The sequence below is a fragment of the Ranitomeya imitator genome, chromosome 3 (genome assembly GCF_032444005.1).
Source record: "Ranitomeya imitator isolate aRanImi1 chromosome 3, aRanImi1.pri, whole genome shotgun sequence".
Lineage (NCBI taxonomy): Eukaryota > Metazoa > Chordata > Amphibia > Anura > Dendrobatidae > Ranitomeya > Ranitomeya imitator.
The window spans coordinates 463,494,763-463,516,675 of record NC_091284.1 but is presented as its reverse complement, the minus strand read 5'-3'; the positions used below and the strand labels follow the sequence as shown (position 1 = coordinate 463,516,675).

General features: G+C 46.6%; 1 protein-coding gene across 1 annotated transcript in view; it reads left to right on the top strand.

The window, feature by feature from the left end:
* The window catches only part of LOC138671660 (uncharacterized), a 967,572-nt gene that overhangs the window by 553,980 nt on the left and 391,679 nt on the right, over window positions 1–21,913 (top strand). Inside the window, exon 74 of the mRNA XM_069759831.1 lies at window positions 14,062–14,210. Within this exon, the coding sequence (XP_069615932.1) occupies window positions 14,062–14,210 (149 nt within the window). The remainder of the gene's footprint in view (window positions 1–14,061; window positions 14,211–21,913) is intronic.

Genomic DNA, 21,913 nt, shown 5'->3' with positions numbered 1-21,913 from the left:
GTGAAGTTCACATTAAAAGGCTTTTCAAGGGAATGAGCAACCTAAGTAAAATTGGTGGTATTGATGGGGGTCCACTGGTCCAGGAAACAAAGCTGGGGGTGGAATGAAGTGGCCACTAGAGTTGAGCGACCTTGACCTTTTTAGAGTCGAGCCGGGTTTTGCGAAACCCGACTATGTCCAAAGTCGGGTCGAGTGAAATCGGCCGATTATGACGTAAAGTCGGGATCGACCGAAACACGAAACCCAATGCAAGTCAATGGGGCAGCATAGTCGGCAGTGAGTGGGGGCCAGGAAAACACCTAGAGTGGCCATTTTAATGTCAAAACCATCCATTCTTCTTAATGAAGCTTGTCAAGCGTAATTTACCTTATAATAATTGGAAGGCATTTGAAATTGGGGGTCATTTGGCTAAAGTTGTGGGGGGTAGGGCTGGTTCAAGTAATTAGTGGGCCCAGGAAATCTGGACCACGTCACGGCAGTGGAGCAGGGAGAGGTAAGTATTTCAACTTTGCAAGTGCTGTGAACCTGAGCAAGCAGGGGGGGCCCACTCGTTGGCATTGGCACTGGCACAGGGCCCCTCAAAGTACAGCGGTGTGTTTGCACGGCGGGGGCGCCTCCCACCGGCAGCAACACTTTTGCGTACTATGAGAGGCCCTGTGCCAGTGACGTCGCCAACTAGTATTCCTCCCCCCACCTGATGAAGGAACCTGCACTTTCATCTGCACCTTCCTCTTTGTCCCCGTGTAAGGTGGTATGGTATGCGGGAAGAGCAACCTGACTTTCAGCAGGGTCACAATGTTGTTGTGTAGCGTGCACGGGGAATGTTGCGTTATGGGTCAATGTACCAGCAGACTCATCTATCACTGGCTGGGCAATGGGCACGATGAAGTGGAAACACAGATATAGGCCCAAAGAAGAAAGTGGGCTAAATGCAGTTCAAAATTGGTAACACAGGAATAACCAGGGGGCATTGCAGTGGAGGACAACTGGAATGAGAGGCTGACACAGAGAGTAGGGCCAAATCAGTAAGTAGTCGAAATGCAGTTCAAAATTGGCAACCGTAGTAAACAGGCGGCACAGCTTTGTTCAGTGGAGGAGAACAGCAAGGAGTGGCAGACACCGATAGTAGGCCCCAAACCAACTAGTACGCCAAATGCAGTTGTTCCATTTAACCACAATTTAATGAGAGCCTGAAGATAGAAGCTCAGGAAAGGCAACCTGGGGAACACCTTGGAGTGTAACACACCATCTCTCTCCACCCCATACCCATTTTGTATGGCCTAATGCAGTGTACTTTTCTACAACTACTAAACGAGAGTCGGAAGACCGAAGCAATGGCAAGGAAACCTGGGGAACACCTTAGAGTGTAACACACCCTCTCTCTACACCCCATACCCAATTTGAAGGCCTAATGCAGTGTAGTTTCCAAGAACTACTAAACGAGAGCCGGAAGATCGAAGCTCAGGAAAGGCAACCTGGGGAACACCTTGGAGTGTAACACACCCTCTCGCTACACCCCATACCCAATTTGAAGGCCTAATGCAGCGTAGTTTCCAACAACTACTAAACGAGAGCCGGAAGATCGAAGCTCAGGAAAGGCAACCTGGGGAACACCTTGGAGTGTAACACACCCTCTCGCTACACCCCATACCCAATTTGAAGGCCTAATGCAGCGTAGTTTCCAACAACTACTAAACGAGAGCCGGAAGATCGAAGCTCAGGAAAGGCAACCTGGGGAACACCTTGGAGTGTAACAAACCCTCTCTCTACACCCCATACCCAATTTGTAGGCCTAATGCAGCGTAGTTTCCGACAACTACTAAACGAGAGCATGAAGATCGAAGCTCAGGAAAGGCAACCTGGGGAACACCTTGGAGTGTAACACACCCTCTCTCTACACCCCATACCCAATTTGTAGGCCTAATGCAGCGTAGTTTCCGACAACTACTAAACGAGAGCCGGAATATCGAAGCTCAGGAAAGGCAACCTGGGGAACACCTTGGAGTGTAACACACCCTCTCTCTACACCCCATACCCAATTTGAAGGCCTAATGCAGTGTAGTTTCCAAGAACTACTAAACGAGAGCCGGAAGATCGAAGCTCAGGAAAGGCAACCTGGGGAACACCTTGGAGTGTAACACACCCTCTCGCTACACCCCATACCCAATTTGAAGGCCTAATGCAGCGTAGTTTCCAACAACTACTAAACGAGAGCCGGAAGATCGAAGCTCAGGAAAGGCAACCTGGGGAACACCTTGGAGTGGAACACACCATCTCTCTACACCCCATACCCAATTTGAAGGCCTAATGCAGAGTAGTTTCCAAGAACTACTAAACGAGAGCCGGAAGATCGAAGCTCAGGAAAGGCAACCTGGGGAACACCTTGGAGTGTAACACAACGTCTCTCTACACGACGGAAGGGCTGATTCTTAGGAAGGAAGGCTGTTGGAAATAAGCATTGCGCGTCCGAGGGTGATTATATTCTTATTAGGTATATACTCACCCTCGGACGCGCCCTGCTTCTTTATTTGGAATGAATGTTTATTTGCAATGTGGTGTTGACTTTCTCTATTATTTTGGTAATTAATGATTTTATTATTTTCATTATTTTGCATCTTCTCGGCAATAATATAAAGAAGACGCGACAGGACAACACTCGGTGGATGCCATATGTGTGTTTTCAATTTAAAAAAACTTTCAGTTAACTACTTGCAGGAGAAAGTAATTGTAGCTGGTGGCCATTTTTAGTACTGTACCAGATTAGAGTTGTGTGTTTGTTTTTAATGTTAAAATGTCTGCATTTGATATCTCACCAGTATTTTCTTTTTTATAAGCAAAATACTTATTTTTATATTTTCTGATGTTGGTTCCAGGGGTACACGGCCAGCAGTGCCCTGGTCAGTGTAGTAGTAGTTGAAAGAATGGACCGCAGACAGGCATCGAAGGCCTAAAATAATAACACATGGCTGTAGGCAATTTTAAATTGGTTCCAGGGGTACACGGACAGCAGTGGTGTGGTCAGTGGAGGCCTAGTGGAAGGAGTGACCGCAGACAGGCATCGAAGGCCTAAAATAATAACACATGGCTGTAGGCAATTTTAAATTGGTTCCAGGGGTACACGGGCAGCAGTGACCTGGTCAGTGTAGTAGTAGTTGAAAGAATGGACCGCAGACAGGCATCGAAGGCCTAAAATAAAAAAATTGGGCTGGCTGTAGGCAATTTTAAATTGGTTCCAGGGGTACACGGGCAGCAGTGGTGTGGTCAGTGGAGGCCTAGTGGAAGGAGTGACCGCAGACAGGCATCGAAGGCCTAAAATAATAACACATGGCTGTAGGCAATTTTAAATTGGTTCCAGGGGTACACGGGCAGCAGTGACCTGGTCAGTGTAGTAGTAGTTGAAAAAATGGACCGCAGACAGGCATCGAATGCCTAAAATAATAACACATGGCTGTAGGCAATTTTAAATTGGTTACAGGGGTACACGGACAGCAGTGACCTGGTCAGTGTAGTAGTAGTTGAAAGAATGGACCGCAGACAGGCATCGAAGGCCTAAAATAAAAAAATTGGGCTGGCTGTAGGCAATTTTAAATTGGTTCCAGGGGTACACGGGCAGCAGTGGTGTGGTCAGTGGAGGCCTAGTGGAAGGAGTGACCGCAGACAGGCATCGAAGGCCTAAAATAATAACACATGGCTGTAGGCAATTTTAAATTGGTTCCAGGGGTACACGGACAGCAGTGACCTGGTCAGTGTAGTAGTAGTTGAAAGAATGGACCGCAGACAGGCATCGAAGGCCTAAAATAAAAAAATTGGGCTGGCTGTAGGCAATTTTAAATTGGTTCCAGGGGTACACGGGCAGCAGTGGTGTGGTCAGTGGAGGCCTAGTGGAAGGAGTGACCGCAGACAGGCATCGAAGGCCTAAAATAATAACACATGGCTGTAGGCAATTTTAAATTGGTTCCAGGGGTACACGGACAGCAGTGACCTGGTCAGTGTAGTAGTAGTTGAAAGAATGGACCGCAGACAGGCATCGAAGGCCTAAAATAAAAAAATTGGGCTGGCTGTAGGCAATTTTAAATTGGTTCCAGGGGTACACGGGCAGCAGTGACCTGGTCAGTGTAGTAGTAGTTGAAAGAATGGACCGCAGACAGGCATCGAAGGCCTAAAATAAAAAAATTGGGCTGGCTGTAGGCAATTTTAAATTGGTTCCAGGGGTACACGGGCAGCAGTGACCTGGTCAGTGTAGTAGTAGTTGAAAGAATGGACCGCAGACAGGCATCGAAGGCCTAAAATAAAAAAATTGGGCTGGCTGTAGGCAATTTTAAATTGGTTCCAGGGGTACACGGGCAGCAGTGACCTGGTCAGTGTAGTAGTAGTTGAAAGAATGGACCGCAGACAGGCTTAGAAGGCCTAACATAACAAACTTGGGCTGGCTGTAGGCACTTTTAAATTGGTTCCAGGGGTACACGGGCAGCAGTGGTCTGGTCAGTGGAAGTCTAGTGGAAGGAGTGACCGCAGACAGGCTTCCAAGGCCTAACATAACAAACTTGGGCTGGCTGTAGGCACTTTTAAATTGGTTCCAGGGGTACACGGGCAGCAGTGGTCTGGTCAGTGGAAGTCTAGTGGAAGGAGTGACCGCAGACAGGCTTCCAAGGCCTAACATAACAAACTTGGGCTGGCTGTAGGCACTTTTAAATTGGTTCCAGGGGTACACGGGCAGCAGTGGTCTGGTCAGTGGAAGTCTAGTGGAAGGAGTGACCGCAGACAGGCTTCCAAGGCCTAACATAACAAACTTGGGCTGGCTGTAGGCACTTTTAAATTGGTTCCAGGGGTACACGGGCAGCAGTGGTCTGGTCAGTGGAAGTCTAGTGGAAGGAGTGACCGCAGACAGGCTTCCAAGGCCTAACATAACAAACTTGGGCTGGCTGTAGGCACTTTTAAATTGGTTCCAGGGGTACACGGGCAGCAGTGGTCTGGTCAGTGGAAGTCTAGTGGAAGGAGTGACCGCAGACAGGCTTCCAAGGCCTAACATAACAAACTTGGGCTGGCTGTAGGCACTTTTAAATTGGTTCCAGGGGTACACGGGCAGCAGTGGTCTGGTCAGTGGAAGTCTAGTGGAAGGAGTGACCGCAGACAGGCTTCGAAGGCCTAACATAACAAAATTGGGCTGGCTGTAGGCACTTTAAATTGGTTCCAGGGGTACATGGGCAGCAGTGTATGGTCAGTGGAAGTCTAGTGGAAGGAGTGACGGCAGACAGTCTTCGAAGGCCTAACATAACAAAATTGGGCTGACTGTAGGCACTTTTAAATTGGTTCCAGGGTAACACGGCCAGCAGTGGCCTGGTCAGTGTAGTAGTTGTAGAAAGAAGGGACCGCAGACAGGCTTCGAAGGCCTAACATAACAAAAATGTCAAAACAATGGTATTGTCAGTGCCAGGCATTGAAGGATGTCAGCGGCTAGACTACACATTGGTGAAGCTGTGAGAGATAATTTTGCTAGTGGTAGAGCACTGTTTGAGCTGGGGGGGGGAACTGTCTTGTGGCCGGCGGTACAGGCACAGGGCCCCTCATATTACAACGGTGTGTCTGACGTTGGGTGCGCACCACCACCGCCAGAGACACTTTATTGTACTATGAGGGACCCAGTGGCAGTGCCGTCGACCAAAAGCGGCCACACCCACCTCTTCAGACAAACAGCACTCTCAAGGGTCCAAGCGCAAAGTGGCGATAGCACGGCCCCGTGTGGGGAGTTTGGCCATTTCGTGAGGTGGAAACATGTCGTATGCTGGACAATCAGGTGAAGAAAATTACGAGATTGGAAAAGTCATTCAGAATAGTCCACAGGCAAGACCTTTTCATAGGAAAGCTAGGTGTCAGCCGGGCAGGGTGGGGCAAAAGATTTTGAAATCCAGTTGTGGTTCATTTTAATGAAGGTTAGATCATCTACATTTTGGGTAGCCAGACGAGTCCTTTTTTCTGTTAGTATTGAACCTGCAGCACTGAATACTCTTTCTGATAGGACACTAGCTGCCGGGCAAGCAAGCTCCTGCAATGCATATTCTGCCAATTCTGGCCAGGTGTCTAATTTGGATGCCCAGTAATCAAATGGGAATGACGGTTGAGGGAGAACGTCGATAAGGGATGAAAAATAGTTTGTAACCATACTGGACAAATGTTGTCTCCTGTCACTTTGAATTGATGCTGCAGTACCTGTCCTGTCTGCGGTCATAGAAAAATCACTCCACAACCTGGTCAGAAAACCCCTCTGTCCAACGCCACTTCTGATTTCTGCCCCTCTAACACCTCTGGTCTGCTGGCCCCTGGAGCTCGTGTGAGAACGATCACGGGCGCTGTGTGCAGGGAATGCCAGAAGCAAACGGTCAACAAGAGTTGATTGTTTTGTTGCTAATATTAGTTCCAAGTTCTCATGTGGCATAATATTTTGCAATTTGCCTTTATAGCGAGGATCAAGGAGGCAGGCCAACCAGTAATCGTCATCGTTCATCATTTTTGTAATGCGTGTGTCCCTTTTGAGGATACGCAAGGCATAATCCGCCATGTGGGCCAAAGTTCCCGTTGTCAAATCTGCGGTTGTGCTTGGTTGAGGGGCAGTTGCAGGCAAATCTACGTCACTTGTGTCCCTCAAAAAACCAGAACCCGGCCTTGCCACGCCACCAATTTCCCGTGCCCCCGGGAAAGCTTCCTCATTAAAAATATACTCATCCCCATCATCCTCCTCATCCTCCACCTCCTCTTCGCCCGGTACCTCGTCATGTACACTGCCCTGACCAGACAATCGCTGACTGTCATCAAGGCTTTCCTCTTCCTCTGGTGCAGACGCCTGATCCTTTATGTGCGTCAAACTTTGCATCAGCAGACGCATTAGGGGGATGCTCATGCTTATTATGGCGTTGTCTGCACTAACCAGCCGTGTGCATTCCTCAAAACACTGAAGGACTTGACACATGTCTTGAATCTTCGACCACTGCACACCTGACAACTCCATGTCTGCCATCCTACTGCCTGCCCGTGTATGTGTATCCTCCCACAAAAACATAACAGCCCGCCTCTGTTCGCACAGTCTCTGAAGCATGTGCAGTGTTGAGTTCCACCTTGTTGCAACGTCTATGATTAGGCGATGCTGGGGAAGGTTCAAAGAACGCTGATAGGTCTGCATACGGCTGGAGTGTACAGGCGAACGGCGGATATGTGCGCAAAGTCCACGCACTTTGAGGAGCAGGTCGGATAACCCCGGATAACTTTTCAGGAAGCACTGCACCACCAGGTTTAAGGTGTGAGCCAGGCAAGGAATGTGTTTCAGTTGGGAAAGGGAGATGGCAGCCATGAAATTCCTTCCGTTATCACTCACTACCTTGCCTGCCTCAAGATCTACAGTGCCCAGCCACGACTGCGTTTCTTGCTGCAAGAACTCGGACAGAACTTCCGCGGTGTGTCTATTGTCGCCCAAACACTTCATAGCCAATACAGCCTGCTGACGTATGCCAGTAGCTGCCCCATAATGGGAGACCTGGTGTGCAACAGTGGCAGGTGCGGATGGAGTGTTTGTGCGACTGCGGTCTGTGGACGAGCTCTTGCTTCTGCAGGAGGACGAGGAGGAGGAGGAGGAGGGGGTGCGAACGGCTACAGACAACTGTTTACTAGACCGTGGGCTAGGCAGAACTGTCCCAAACTTGCTGTCCCCTGTGGACCCTGAATCCACCACATTTACCCAGTGTGCCGTGATGGACACGTAACGTCCCTGGCCATGCCTACTGGTCCATGCATCTGTTGTCAGGTGCACCTTTGTGCTCACAGATTGCCTGAGTGCATGGACGATGCGCTCTTTAACATGCTGGTGGAGGGCTGGGATGGCTTTTCTGGAAAAAAAGTGTCGACTGGGTAGCTCGTAGCGTGGTACAGCATAGTCCATCAGGTCTTTGAAAGCTTCGCTTTCAACTAACCGGTAGGGCATCATCTCTAACGAGATTAGTCTAGCTATGTGGGCGTTCAAACCCTGTGTACGCGGATGCGAGGCTAAGTATTTCCTTTTTCTAACCATAGTCTCATGTAGGGTGAGCTGGACTGGAGAGCTGGAGATCGTGGAACTAGCGGGGGTGCCGGTGGACATGGCAGACTGAGAGACGGTGGGAGATGGTATTGTTGCCGCCGGTGCCCTAGATGCAGTGTTTCCTACTACGAAACTGGTGATTCCCTGACCCTGACTGCTTTGGCCTGGCAAAGATACCTGCACAGATACAGCAGGTGGTGCGCTAAATGGTGGTCCTACACTGCCGGAAGGGATGTTGCGTTGATGACTAGCTTCATTGGCCGAGGGTGCAACAACCTTAAGGGACGTTTGGTAGTTAGTCCAAGCTTTCAAATGCATGGTGGTTAAATGTCTATGCATGCAACTAGTATTGAGACTTTTCAGATTCTGACCTCTGCTTAAGGAAGTAGAACATTTTTGACAGATGACTTTGCGCTGATCAATTGGATGTTGTTTAAAAAAATGCCAGACTGCACTCTTTCTAGCATCGGATACCTTTTCAGGCATTGCAGACTGAGCTTTAACCGGATGGCCACGCTGTCCTCCACCAGGTTTTGGCTTTGCCACGCGTTTTGGGCAAGATACGGGCCCGGCAGATGGAACCTGTGGCGATGTTGATGCCTGCTGCGGCCCCTCCTCCTCCTCTGCTTCAGAACTGCTGCCGCCTGCACCCTGTTCCCCCAATGGCTGCCAATCGGGGTCAAGAACTGGGTCATCTAATAACTCTTCTTGTACCTCCTGCGCAACTTCGTCTGTGTCACCGTGTCGTTCGGTGGTATAGCGTTCGTGATGGGGCAACATAGTCTCATCAGGGTCTGATTCTTGATCAGCACCCTGCGAGGGCAATGTTGTGGTCTGAGTCAAAGGACCAGCATAGTAGTCTGGCTGTGGCTGTGCGTCAGTGCACTCCATGTCAGATTCAATTTGTAATGGGCATGGACTGTTAACTGCTTCACTTTCTAAGCCAGGGACGGTATGTGTAAAGAGCTCCATGGAGTAACCCGTTGTGTCGCCTGCTGCATTCTTCTCTGTTGTTGTTTTTGCTGAAGAGGACAAGGAAGTGACTTGTCCCTGACCGTGAACATCCACTAACGACGCGCTGCTTTTACTTTTACCAGTTTCACGAGATGAGGCAAAAGAGCTAGAGGCTGAGTCAGCAAGATAAGCCAAAACTTGCTCTTGCTGCTCCGGCTTTAAAAGCGGTTTTCCTAATCCCAGAAAAGGGAGCGTTCGAGGCCTTGTGTAGCCGGACGACGAACCTGGCTCCACAGCTCCAGACTTAGGTGCAATATTTTTTCCCCCACGACCACCTGATGCTCCACCACTACCACTACCCTCATTACCAGCTGACAATGAACGCCCCCGGCCACGACCTCTTCCACTAGACTTCCTCATTGTTTTAAAAACGTAACCAAACTAACGTTATTTGTTGCAGTCACACAACTTACACGGTGAGCTATAACTTCAGTATGATTTAGCTACCCCTTTACAGGTTGGTGAGACCACAGCGAAAATCAGGCCCAATGTTACACACTCTTTTTTTGGTGGCTGCAAATTAGAGAGATGCCCCACACGCAGGACTGTCACTGAAGCACAAATGTTAATATTAATGTCACACTATTATTTTTTTTTTATTTTTATTTTTTTCAGGAACACTTTAGAAACCCCCCAAAAAAAAAAAAATAGATTTTTGCAGGGAGAATTTAGAAAACAAATGTAACAAACTATATGCTTTCTATGGGCCACTGAGTGAGAGATGACGCACACAGGAATCAGGAGTGGCACACAAGCCCAGAGGCCAATATTTTTCTACCAATGATTGATGGAGTTATTTTCTCTGGTAGATTTTGGAACCCAAATCAAGGAAAAAAAATGTAGGCTTTCTATGGACCACAATTGGAGAGAGAGAGAGAGAGAGATGGCACACCCAGGAGTCAAGACTGGCACACAAGCAGAAAGGCCAATATTAATCTCCCACTGTTTTTTTTGGTTGTTTTTTTTTTTTTTTTTTTCAGGGAGACTTTAGAAAAAAAAATAATAAAAAAAATATGATTTTATCAGGAAGAATTTAGAAACCAAATAAAATAAAATGATTTTTTCAGGGAGAATTTATAAAACAAATAAAACCAAAAATAGGCGTTCTATGGCCCACTGACTGAGAGATGACGCACCCAGGAGTCAAGACTGGCACACAAGCAGAAAGGCCAATATTAATCTCCCACTGTTTTTTTTGGTTGTTTTTTTTTTTTTTTTTTCAGGGAGACTTTAGAAAAAAAAATAATAAAAAAAATATGATTTTATCAGGAAGAATTTAGAAACCAAATAAAATAAAATGATTTTTTCAGGGAGAATTTATAAAACAAATAAAACCAAAAATAGGCGTTCTATGGCCCACTGACTGAGAGATGACGCACCCAGGAGTCAAGACTGGCACACAAGCAGAAAGGCCAATATTAATCTCCCACTGTTTTTTTTTTTTTTTTTCAGGGAGACTTTAGAAAAAAAAATAATAAAAAAAATATGATTTTATCAGGAAGAATTTAGAAACCAAATAAAATAAAATAATTTTTTCAGGGAGAATTTAGAAAACAAATAAAACCAAAAATAGGCGTTCTATGGCCCACTGACTGAGAGATGACGCACACAGGAGTCAGGAGTGGCACACAAACCCAGAGGCCAATATTTTTCTACCAATGATTGATGTAGTTATTTTCTCTGGTAGATTTTAGAACCCAAATCAAGGAAAAAAAAATATAGGCTTTCTATGGACCACAATTGGAGAGAGAGAGAGAGAGAGAGAGAGAGAGAGATGGCACACCCAGGAGTCAAGACTGGCACACAAGCAGAAAGGCCAATATTAATCTCCCACTGTTTTTTTGGTTGTTTTTTTTTTTTTTTTTTCAGGGAGACTTTAGAAAAAAAAATAATAAAAAAAATATGATTTTATCAGGAAGAATTTAGAAACCAAATAAAATAAAATGATTTTTTCAGGGAGAATTTAGAAAACAAATAAAACCAAAAATATGCGTTCTATGGCCCACTGACTGAGAGAGAGAGAGAGATGGAACGCTTAGTACTGGCACACAAGCCCAAAGGGCAATATTAATCTCCCTTTTTTTTTCCAGGGAGAATTTCTGAAACCCAAAAAAAAAATAAAATAGGCTTTCTATGGCCCACTATTTGTGAGAGAGATGGGACGCTCAGGACTGGCACAGATGGCACGCTCAGGACTGGCACAGAAGCCCAGAGGCCAATATTAATCTCCCTTTTTTTCTGGGAGAATTTATAAAACCAAAAAAATATTTAAATAGGCTTTCTATGGCCCACTATTTGTGAGAGAGATGGCACGCTCAGGACTGGCACAGATGGCACGCTCACAACTGGCACACAAGCCCAGAGGCCAATATTAATCTCCCTTTTTTCAGGGAGAATTTCTAAAACCCAAAAAAAAAATAAAATAGGCTTTCTATGGCCCACTATTTGTGAGAGAGATGGGACGCTCAGGACTGGCACAGATGGCACGCTCAGGACTGGCACAGAAGCCCAGAGGCCAATATTAATCTCCCTTTTTTTCTGGGAGAATTTATAAAACCAAAAAAATATTTAAATAGGCTTTCTATGGCCCACTATTTGTGAGAGAGATGGCACGCTCAGGACTGGCACAGATGGCACGCTCACAACTGGCACACAAGCCCAGAGGCCAATATTAATCTCCCTTTTTTCAGGGAAAATTTATAAAACAAAAAAAAAAATTAAATAGGCTTTCTATGGCCCACTATTTGTGAGAGAGATGGCACGCTCAGGGCTGGCTGGCACAGATGGCACGCTCAGGACTGGCACACAAGCCCAGAGGCCAATATTAATCTCCCTTTTTTTCTGGGAGAATTTATAAAACCAAAAAAATATTTAAATAGGCTTTCTATGGCCCACTATTTGTGAGAGAGATGGCACGCTCAGGACTGGCACAGATGGCACGCTCACAACTGGCACACAAGCCCAGAGGCCAATATTAATCTCCCTTTTTTCAGGGAAAATTTATAAAACAAAAAAAAAAATTAAATAGGCTTTCTATGGCCCACTATTTGTGAGAGAGATGGCACGCTCAGGGCTGGCACAGATGGCACGCTCAGGACTGGCACACAAGCCCAGAGGCCAATATTAATCTCCCTTTTTTTCAGGGAGAATTTATAAAACCAAAAAAAAAAATAAATAGGCTTTCTATGGCCCACTATTTGTGAGAGAGATGGCACACTCAGGACTGGCACACAAGCCCAAAGGCCAATATTAATCTCCCACTGTATTTTTATCAGGGAGAATTTATACACCCCACAAAAAAAAATACAGAAAAATGAAAAGGCTTTCTATGGCCCACTATGTGAGAGAGATGGCACACACAGGGATGGCACTCTAGCAGAAATGCCAAATTGCCAATCTTAATCTCCCACCAAAAAAAAAAAAAAAAAAAAAAAACAGGGAATGTCCTACAATTACTATCTCCCTGCCTGCAGTAATCTCAGCCAGGTATGGCAGGCAGCTACTATCTCCCTGCCTGCAGTAATCTCAGCCAGGTATGGCAGGCAGCAATAAGGAGTGGACTGATGCACAAATGAAATAAAAAGTGTGGACAAACAAAAAAGATAGCTGTGCAGAAAGGAAGGAACAAGAGGATTTGTGCTTTGAAAAAAGCAGTTGGTTTGCACAGCGGCGTACACACAGCAATGCAGCTATCAGGGAGCCTTCTAGGGCAGCCCAATGAGCTACAGCGCTGAGGGGAAAAAAAAAAAAAAAAAAAATTCCACTGTCCCTGCACACCGAGGGTGGTGTTGGACAGTGCAAATCGCTGCAGCACAAGCGGTTTTGTGGTTAATGGACCCTGCCTAACGCTATCCCTGCTTCTGACAAAGCGGCAGCAACCTCTCCCTAAGCTCAGATCAGCAGCAGTAAGATGGCGGTCGGCGGGAACGCCTCTTTATAGCCCCTGTGACGTCGCAGACAGCAAGCCAATCACTGCAATGCCCTTCTCTAAGATGGTGGGGACCAGGACCTATGTCATCACGCTGCCCACACTCTGCGTTTACCTTCATTGGCTGAGAAATGGCGCTTTTCGCGTCATTGAAACGCGACTTTGGCGCGAAAGTCGCGTACCGCATGGCCGACCCCGCACAGGGGTCGGATCGGGTTTCATGAAACCCCGACTTAGCCAAAAGTCGGCGACTTTTGAAAATGTTCGACCCGTTTCGCTCAACCCTAGTGGCCACCATGCTCAGTTTCTTCTCATTAAAATGGTTGTCCACTTTTTTAACCCCTTAAGGGCCAGGGGTATTTTCATTTTTGCGTTTCCATTTTTGCTCCTCTTCTTCCCACAGCCATAACTTTTTTACTTTTCCTTCAATATGGCCATGTGAGGGTTTGTTTTTTTGCAGGATGAGTTGTACTTTTGAATGACTCCATTGGTTTTACCATGTCTTGTACTAGAAAACCCGGAAAAAACTTCCAAGTGCGGTGAAATTGCAAAAAAAGTGCAATTCCACAATTGTTTTTTACATTTTTTTTTTTACCAATTTCACTAAATGCTAAAACTGACCAGCCATTATGATTCTGCAGGTCATTACAAGTTCACAGATGCCATAAATGTCTAGGTTCTTTTTTATCTTAGTGGTGAAAAAAGTTCAAAACTCAAAAAAAAAAATTGCGCCATTTTCCAATACCCGTAGCGTCTCCATGTTTCATGATCTCGGGTTTGGTGAGGGCTTATTTTTTGCATGCCAAGCTAACGTTTTTAATGATACAATTTTGGTGGAGATACAATCTTTTGATTCATTCATATTATACATCGCCTTCATATTTTAGGCCTTTTTTTTTTACAGCTAGATATAATATACAATGTCTTCGTTTCACACAAAACTTGCAACATATGCAATACATGTTTATGAAATAATTAATTAGATTCTAAGAATTTCTACAAAAAAATTGTACTTTATTTTAATTTTCCATATCATATCTTTATTTGTGATTAGGCAAGGAAGCATTGTATTGACACCAATTGAGAAGACGATTTCATCTGGTAGTCCACTGATTTTAAGCAACTACTGCAGCAAATGGGATTACTTAATAATGCCTCTCATTGACCACTGTTATGCAGCTAATGACAAAAGCAGTCCACAAGGTAAGAAATAGACTAGAGCTACATGGTGACTTTGGCCGCAACACCTGTCGCACATGTAAAGCTTCCTGGATGATCCTGCAGCAGCGGTACATAGTCAAATTTGGCCACATGAAGATGTGCTGCAAAACCCCAGCCATAATGTTGAACATTACAGACAATATTAGTGGATGTTTGAACCAAATAAAGGAAAATCAAGTGTGCGGTAGTTAAATAATTGGGGATATAACTTGCCTCATGTGGCTGAAGTTATTGAAGAGATATTTTGACGACTTAAGAAAATTGTGCAATGAATGTTTGTGTCCAAAATGTTTGCCAAATCACAAACACTTTGGTGCAAAATATGTGTTTATATGTGCCAGCTATCAGGATTGAAGTTGCCCACAAATTACCCTTGAGCCCAGTTTCTGAATATATAATGGATCCCAAAGATCTTGCAACCACATTTAAAGTGCAAATTTAGAAATGTGCTCTTGATGGCAGCACAATTTAAGATGCAATTAAAAGTTGCTAAGCATATGTTCCGTAGATTGATACTACGTCTCTATAAACATTTAAGGATAGACCCAATGAAGGCAATCAGAAATCAGTAATCAATAACTGTGTAAGGAAAAAAGTTCCAAATGTAATTATTTATTAATTCATATCAGTTCAGTTATTCCAAATTTAACATGATGTGTATGCCAGAATATGATGACATTATATGATGATTAATTTGACACAAATTGCATTTTGCATTGTGAGACATCCCTTTAATTGATTAACTCTCACGATTTTTTTTACTCATTAAATGTGTGTATGCATGTAATGTAGTGTGAGTGCATTAACCCCTTAATCCCATATGACGTACTATCCCGTCGAAGTGACCTGGGACTTAATTCCCAGTGACGAGATAGTATGTCATATGCGATCGGCCGCGCTCACGGGATTACGGCCGATTGCGGCCGGGTGTCAGCTGACTATCGCAGCTGACATCCGGCACTATGTGCCAGGAGCAGTCACGGACCGCCCCTTGCACATTAACCCCTGGCACACTGTGATCAAACATGATCGCAGTGTTCCAGCGGCATAGGGAAGCATCGCGCAGGGAGGGGGCTCACTGCGTGCTTCCCTGAGACCCTAGCGATGTGATCGCGTTGTTCTGAGGGTTTCCTGCCTTCTTCTCCCTGCAGGCCCCGGATCAAAAATGGCTGCAGGGCTGCATCCGGGTCCTGTAGGGAGGTGGCTTACCAGTGCCTGCTCAGAGCAAGTGCTGGGAAGCCTGCAGCCCTGCATGTCAGTTCGCTTATCTGACACAGTGCTGTGCAAAGTGTCAGATCAGTGATCTGACCCTATAACATGATGCCCCCCTGGGACATTGTTGTAAAGTAAAAAAAAAAATATCCACATGTGTATAAAAAAAAAAAAAAATCCTAAATAAAGAAAAAAAATATTGTTCCCATAAATACATTTCTTTATCTAAATAATAAAAAAACAATAAAAGTACACATATTTAGCATTGCCGCGTCCGCAACAACCCCACCTATAAAATTGTCCTGCTAGTTAACCCCTTCAGTGAACACGGTAAAAAAAAAAAAGAGGCGAAAAACAACGCTTTATTATCATACCACCAAGCAAAAAGTGGAATAACACGCGATCAAAAAGACGGATATAAATAACCATGGTAGTGCTGAAAACGTCATCTTGTCCTGCAAAAAACGAGCTGCCATACAGCATCATCAACGAAAAAATAAAAAAGTTATAGTCCTCAGAATAAAGCGATGCAAAAATATTTATTTTTTCTATAAAATAGATTTTATCGTATAAAAGCGCCAGCAAAAAATAAAAAAAAAAGATAAAAATGAGGTATCGCTGTAATCGTACTGACCCGAACAATAAAACTGCTTTATCAATTTTACCAAACACGGAATGGTATAAACCCCCCCGCCCCACCACAAAAAAAAAATAAATTCATGAATAGCTGGATTTTGGTCATTCTGCCTCACAAAAATTGGAATAAAAAGTGATGAAAAAAAATATCACGTGCCCGAAAATGTTACCAATAAAAACATCCACTCGTCCCACAAGAAACAAGACCTCACATGACTCTGTGGACCAAAATATGGAAAAATTATAGCTCTCAAAATGTGGAGACGCAAAAACTATTTACTCTGTCGCCTCATTGGGGGACACAGGACCATGGGTGTTATGCTGCTGTACACTAGGAGGCGACACTATGCATAATCTGAAAAAGATTAACCGTGGCTCCTCCTTTGCAGTATACACCCCTGGACGGCGTCAGCCTTCTCCAGTTTTTGCTTAGTGTCGCATAGGAGGCACACCTAAGATTTTTTACAATGTTTTTTCTGACGGATTACAGATGAAGAAAAGTGGGTCTCCTGTGAGACTCCGGCATGGCTCCTTCCTTGGCCCCCTATTACGGGGCGCCCGATTGAAGTCGAGATGGCTATTCCCTATGTCGCTCCTTCCCCTGTCCCTCGGATGCTGGTTCAAAGTCGAGAACCCCCTCTTTCCCCAATTCCTTTTGGTTTATGGGTTGAGGTCGAGGCGAGGATGAAGCCCCCTGAAGGTCATAGCAGCACCCTCCCTAATCCCCCTCTGGGGGCATTAGGTTGAGACGCCTCAGGTTGGGCCTGTACAGGCAGCTCCCAGCAATGGGCCAGCACACAGCGCCTGCATCCAGGGACCCCAGCACAGCTGCAGGCTCCTGTCGGGGCCGGGGGGAGTGCAGGCAGGCATGGCACAATAGAGACACAGGGCTCCCTGCGCCCCTGTATCTGCGTCAGCACCAGCTCTATACTGCCACAGGGGGACCCCTCACAGGGCCCCCCTTCCGCTTATAGCCCCACCGCTATCCTGCCTTCAAATCCAGGGGGGTCCGGTTCGGATCTGACCCCCTCCCGTACTTCCACGCCAGCCTGGAGCCTATCTTGGCATCGAGCATCTAATTTAAGCAGCAGCTTCGGCCTAGCTGAAGCTGCCGCCTCCTCTCCGCCCCCCCGGCCTGCCCCCCGGATGACAAATATGATACTCTACAGTGTCACAGAGGGGGCGGATCAAGACAGAAAGGGCGCGCTTTTACACTACTTTGCCGCCTTTTTCCTCACTCTCCGCCCCCTTTTCCCCCTGCCTCTTCTCCTCGGCTGCCATTTCTACTGCAGCAGGGATTAACCCTCCATCTTCCGGTCAGCAGGACCAGGCCAGCCAGTCTCCGGGGGGCACAGGACTGTGGTTCTTCGGCACTGGACCTAGGAGCAAACTGGTGGGGTAAGATCACAGCTGGGTTGTTTTACTTGGCTGTGAATCCATATTCCCTATAAGGCTCCCCTATATGTTCCTCCACATAGCTACCCCTGTAAGGTGCTAGCCAGCCCTTTTTCACTCTGTGCACTATGCCGGGCTCAAGGTCCAAGAGATCCAGGCAGGACTGTTATTATGCATTCTGCACAACCTGCGGACCGCTCTACCCAGCGGCAGCACGTACCCGCACTGCCAGGACTGCACTCAGACTACTGTGTCAGAGCCCCAAGAGGCACCTGCCAATGCTTCAGTGTTTAATGCCATGCCGGAATGGGTCACTCAGGTGTTGCAATCTGTGACGCAGTCTATAGATAACCTAACCTCCACATTGCTTCAGGCTCTGCAGAGTCATGCCTCGGCTATGACCGCTACCCAGCAAAGGGAGAGCTTGACTCAGGGACAGGACGACCCTGGCACATCCACGTCTAGGTCAGGACGCAAGCGGGTCACGTTCATCTGCGTCATCCCATAGCACATGGTCATCCCATTCTAGGGAGAGACACCGTAGTTCTAGGTCATCTAGACCGTCCCCTTCTAGGGGCAGACAATGCAGATCTCCGCAATCCCCGACAAAAGAAGGCCTCCGCCCCAGCTCACCCAGCAGGGGACTCCTCAGTGATACACTGGATTCGGAAGGCATCTGTGACTCCGACTCAGACAAGGAAATGGAGGGGTCCCTGATCCCAATCCCTCCTAGCAATACAGCGCTAGTTGATGACTTAATCTCTTCCATCATTCGGGTGCTGAACATTTCTGATCTGCCACCAGAGGCCCCAGAACACAAGATTTCCTTTGAAGGACCTCTGAAGCCGCCTAAGGTTTTCTCTAACCACCCAGAGTTTAAGGCAATCGTTAAAAAGCAGCTCTCACAACCTGAGGGAAAAAAAATGCTACATTTCAAAAATCTGGAGGCGAGGTACCCCTTCCCACAGAAGGATACCAAGGAATGGACAGACCCACCCGAAGTGGACCCCCCCAGTCTCTAGACTAGCAGCACAGACCCTCCTTTCACTGCCAGATAGCTCAACCCTCAGGGATGCAGCAGACCGGCAGGTAGAACGCATGGCTCATTCAATTTTCAAGGCTGCAGTGGCATCTCTGGCTCCTGCGTTCACTTTATTTTGGGCTGCCAAGGCCATTCTGGCCTGCGCCAAAAATTTACAAGCTGGCCTTCAAGCATCTGCTCCTGAGCTGTCGGACCAAGTGGTTCAAATAGCAGTCGTAGCAGATTACATGCTTCATGCAGCTCTGGATTTAGCAAGGGGTGTAGCGGGGATAGCATCAAACGCCATCACAATTCAGCATATCCTCTTGCTGCGGGAATGGAAAGTGGATGCAGCCTCAAAGAAGTCCCTCACGCACCTCCCCTACCTCAGTGGGCAACTTTTTGGAGAACAGTTGGACACAATGATATCCAACGCCATCGGGGGTAAGAGTACATCTCTTCCCCAACTAAAGCCTAAACGCACTTAAAAGAAGTGTACCCAAACTCGATTCCGATCCTTTCGGAATTCTTCGGGCTGATCCATCTCGCGTCCAGCACAAAATCGTAACCGTTCCCCACGCAGGGACAACTCACGGTCGACGCAAAGGTTGGAGAAGACCTGGCAGTCAAAAGCAGCCCAGTCTAAGCCCAGAGGAGGAAAATCTCAGACTTTCTCCTCATCATGACTCACGGACTCCGGAAGACACCACACCCATAGGCGGCCGACTTTTGCTCTTTCATCAAGTCTGGCTGCCTATTACAGAAGACAGGTGGGTCAGGGAACTAGTGTCTTCCGGATACAAGATAAAGTTCACCTCCAACCCACCGGACCGATTCTTCCTTTCTGTCCCCCCAAAACCACCGGCCAAGGCTCGTGCCTTCCGACAAGCGGTCTCCTCGCTTCTTCAAGCAGGAGTCATAGTACCGGTTCCCACGGCCGAGCGCTTCCGAGGGTTCTACTCCAATCTATTCGTGGTCCCCAAGAAAAGAGGCAGTGTGCGGCCCATATTGGACATAAAACAACTCAAAAAATATGTACGGGTCCGTCATTTCCGCATGGAGTCTCTTCGGTCCATCATTGCGTCCATGGATAAGGAAGAATATCTCGCCTCCATAGACATACAAGATGCATACCTGCATATACCGATTGCACCTGCCCATCAGAGGTTTCTCAGGTTCGCAATCGACCAGGACCACTACCAGTTCGTGGCTCTCCCGTTCAGACTCGCCACGGCTCCCAGAGTGTTTACCAAAGTCACGGCAGCCATCATGGATGTCCTGCACTCCAGAGGCATAGTAGTCGTTCCATGCTTGGACGATCTACTTATCAAGGCTCCCACCTTCAAGGACTGCGAGCTCAGTGTCTCAATTCCAATCGACACTATTAGTCGCATGGGCTGGTTAGTCAACTTACAAAAGTTATCACCAACCCCGAGTCAGTCTTTGACCTTCCTGGGAATGCTACTCAACACCTCCAGGGGTCTAGTGCTCCTTCCCAAGGACAAGGCACTGGCTTTTCGCTTAGGAGTTCGCACCCTCCTCCGCAAACCCCCTCGATCTCTCCAGTTTGCCATGAGAGTCGTCGACAGGATGGGGGCATGTTGTGAATTCTGTGGCAGAGCTCCATCCTGTGGTCACAAGTGGTACTTCGGCTGATTCTCTCTGGGAGCTTCCGTTTGTGGAGGAAACTGGTACTGCTGCTTCTGAGTTTCCTTCCTCAGGTGATCTGGTGAGGTCGTTAGGTGCTTCTCTACTTAACCCCACCTAATGCTTTGATTCATGCTTCCTGTCAATGTTCCAGTGTTGGACTTGTGTTTCTCTGGATCATTCCTGTGGCCTGCTGCTCTGCATAGCTAAGTGCTTCTTTGCTATTTGTTGCTATTTTTTCTGTCCAGCTTGTTTATTTGTTTTGCTGGAAGCTCTGGGACGCAAAGGGTGTACCTCCGTGCCGTTAGTTCGGTACGGAGGGTCTTTTTGCCCCTTTGCGTGGTTTTCTTTAGGGTTTTGTGTAGACCGCAAAGTTATCTTTCCTATCCTCGTTCTGTCTAGAATATCGGGCCTCACTTTGCTGAATCTATTTCATCCCTACGTTTGTCTTTTCATCTTACTCACAGTCATTATATGTGGGGGGCTGCCTTTTCCTTTGGGGTATTTCTCTGAGGCAAGGTAGGCTTATTTTTTCTATCTTCAGGCTAGTTAGTTTCTCAGGCTGTGCCGAGTTGCATAGGGAGCGTTAGGCGCAATCCACGGCTGCCTCTAGTTGTGTTTGGAGAGGATCAGGGATTGCGGTCTGCAGAGTTCCCACGTCTCAGAGCTCGTTCTTTTATTTTGGGTTATTGTCAGATCACTGTATGTGCTCTGACTTCCATGTCCATTGTGATACTGAATTGCCTTTCATAACAATACAGGAAGCCAAAAGTACTAATGATTCTCAATAGAGGGAAAAAAGAAGTTCTGAGACCATTTTTTTTTCTTGGCTTTGTGTTTTGTCTTTTTTTTCCCCTAGACATTTGGGTGGTTCAGTACACAGGTGTAGCGATGGACATTAGAAGTCTGTCTTCATTTGTGGATCAGCTCTCGGCAAGAGTACAAAAGATTCAAGACACTATTGATCAGAAATCTATGTTAGAACCAAGAATTCCTATTCCTGATTTGTTTTTTGGAAATAGAACTAAGTTTCTGAGTTTCAAAAATAATTGTAAGTTATTTCTGGCCTTGAAACCTCGTTCCTCTGGTGATCCAGTTCAACAGGTTTTGATTATTATTTCTTTTTTGCGCGGCGACCCTCAGGACTGGGCATTTTCTCTTGCGCCAGGAGATCCTGCATTAAGTAATATCAATGCGTTTTTCCTGGCGCTCGGATTGCTGTACGATGAGCCTAATTCAGTGGATCAGGCAGAAAAGAATTTGCTGGCTCTTTGTCAAGGTCAGGATGAGATAGAGGTATATTGCCAGAAATTTAGAAAATGGTCAGTGCTCACTCAATGGAATGAATCTGCGCTGGCAGCTATGTTCAGAAAGGGTCTCTCTGAAGCCCTTAAGGATGTCATGGTGGGATTTCCTATGCCTGCTGGTTTGAATGAGTCTATGTCTTTGGCTATTCAGATCGGTCGACGCTTGCGTGAGCGTAAATCTGTGCACCATTTGGCGGTATTACCTGAGCTTAAACCTGAGCCTATGCAGTGCGATAGGACTTTGACCAGAGTTAAACGGCAAGAACACAGACGTCTGAATGGGCTGTGTTTCTACTGTGGTGATTCCACTCATGCTATCTCTGATTGTCCTAAGCGCACTAAGCGGTTCGCTAGGTCTGCCACCATTGGTATGGTACAGTCAAAATTTCTTCTGTCCGTTACCTTGATCTGCTCTTTGTCATCATATTCTGTCATGGCGTTTGTGGATTCAGGCGCTGCTCTGAATT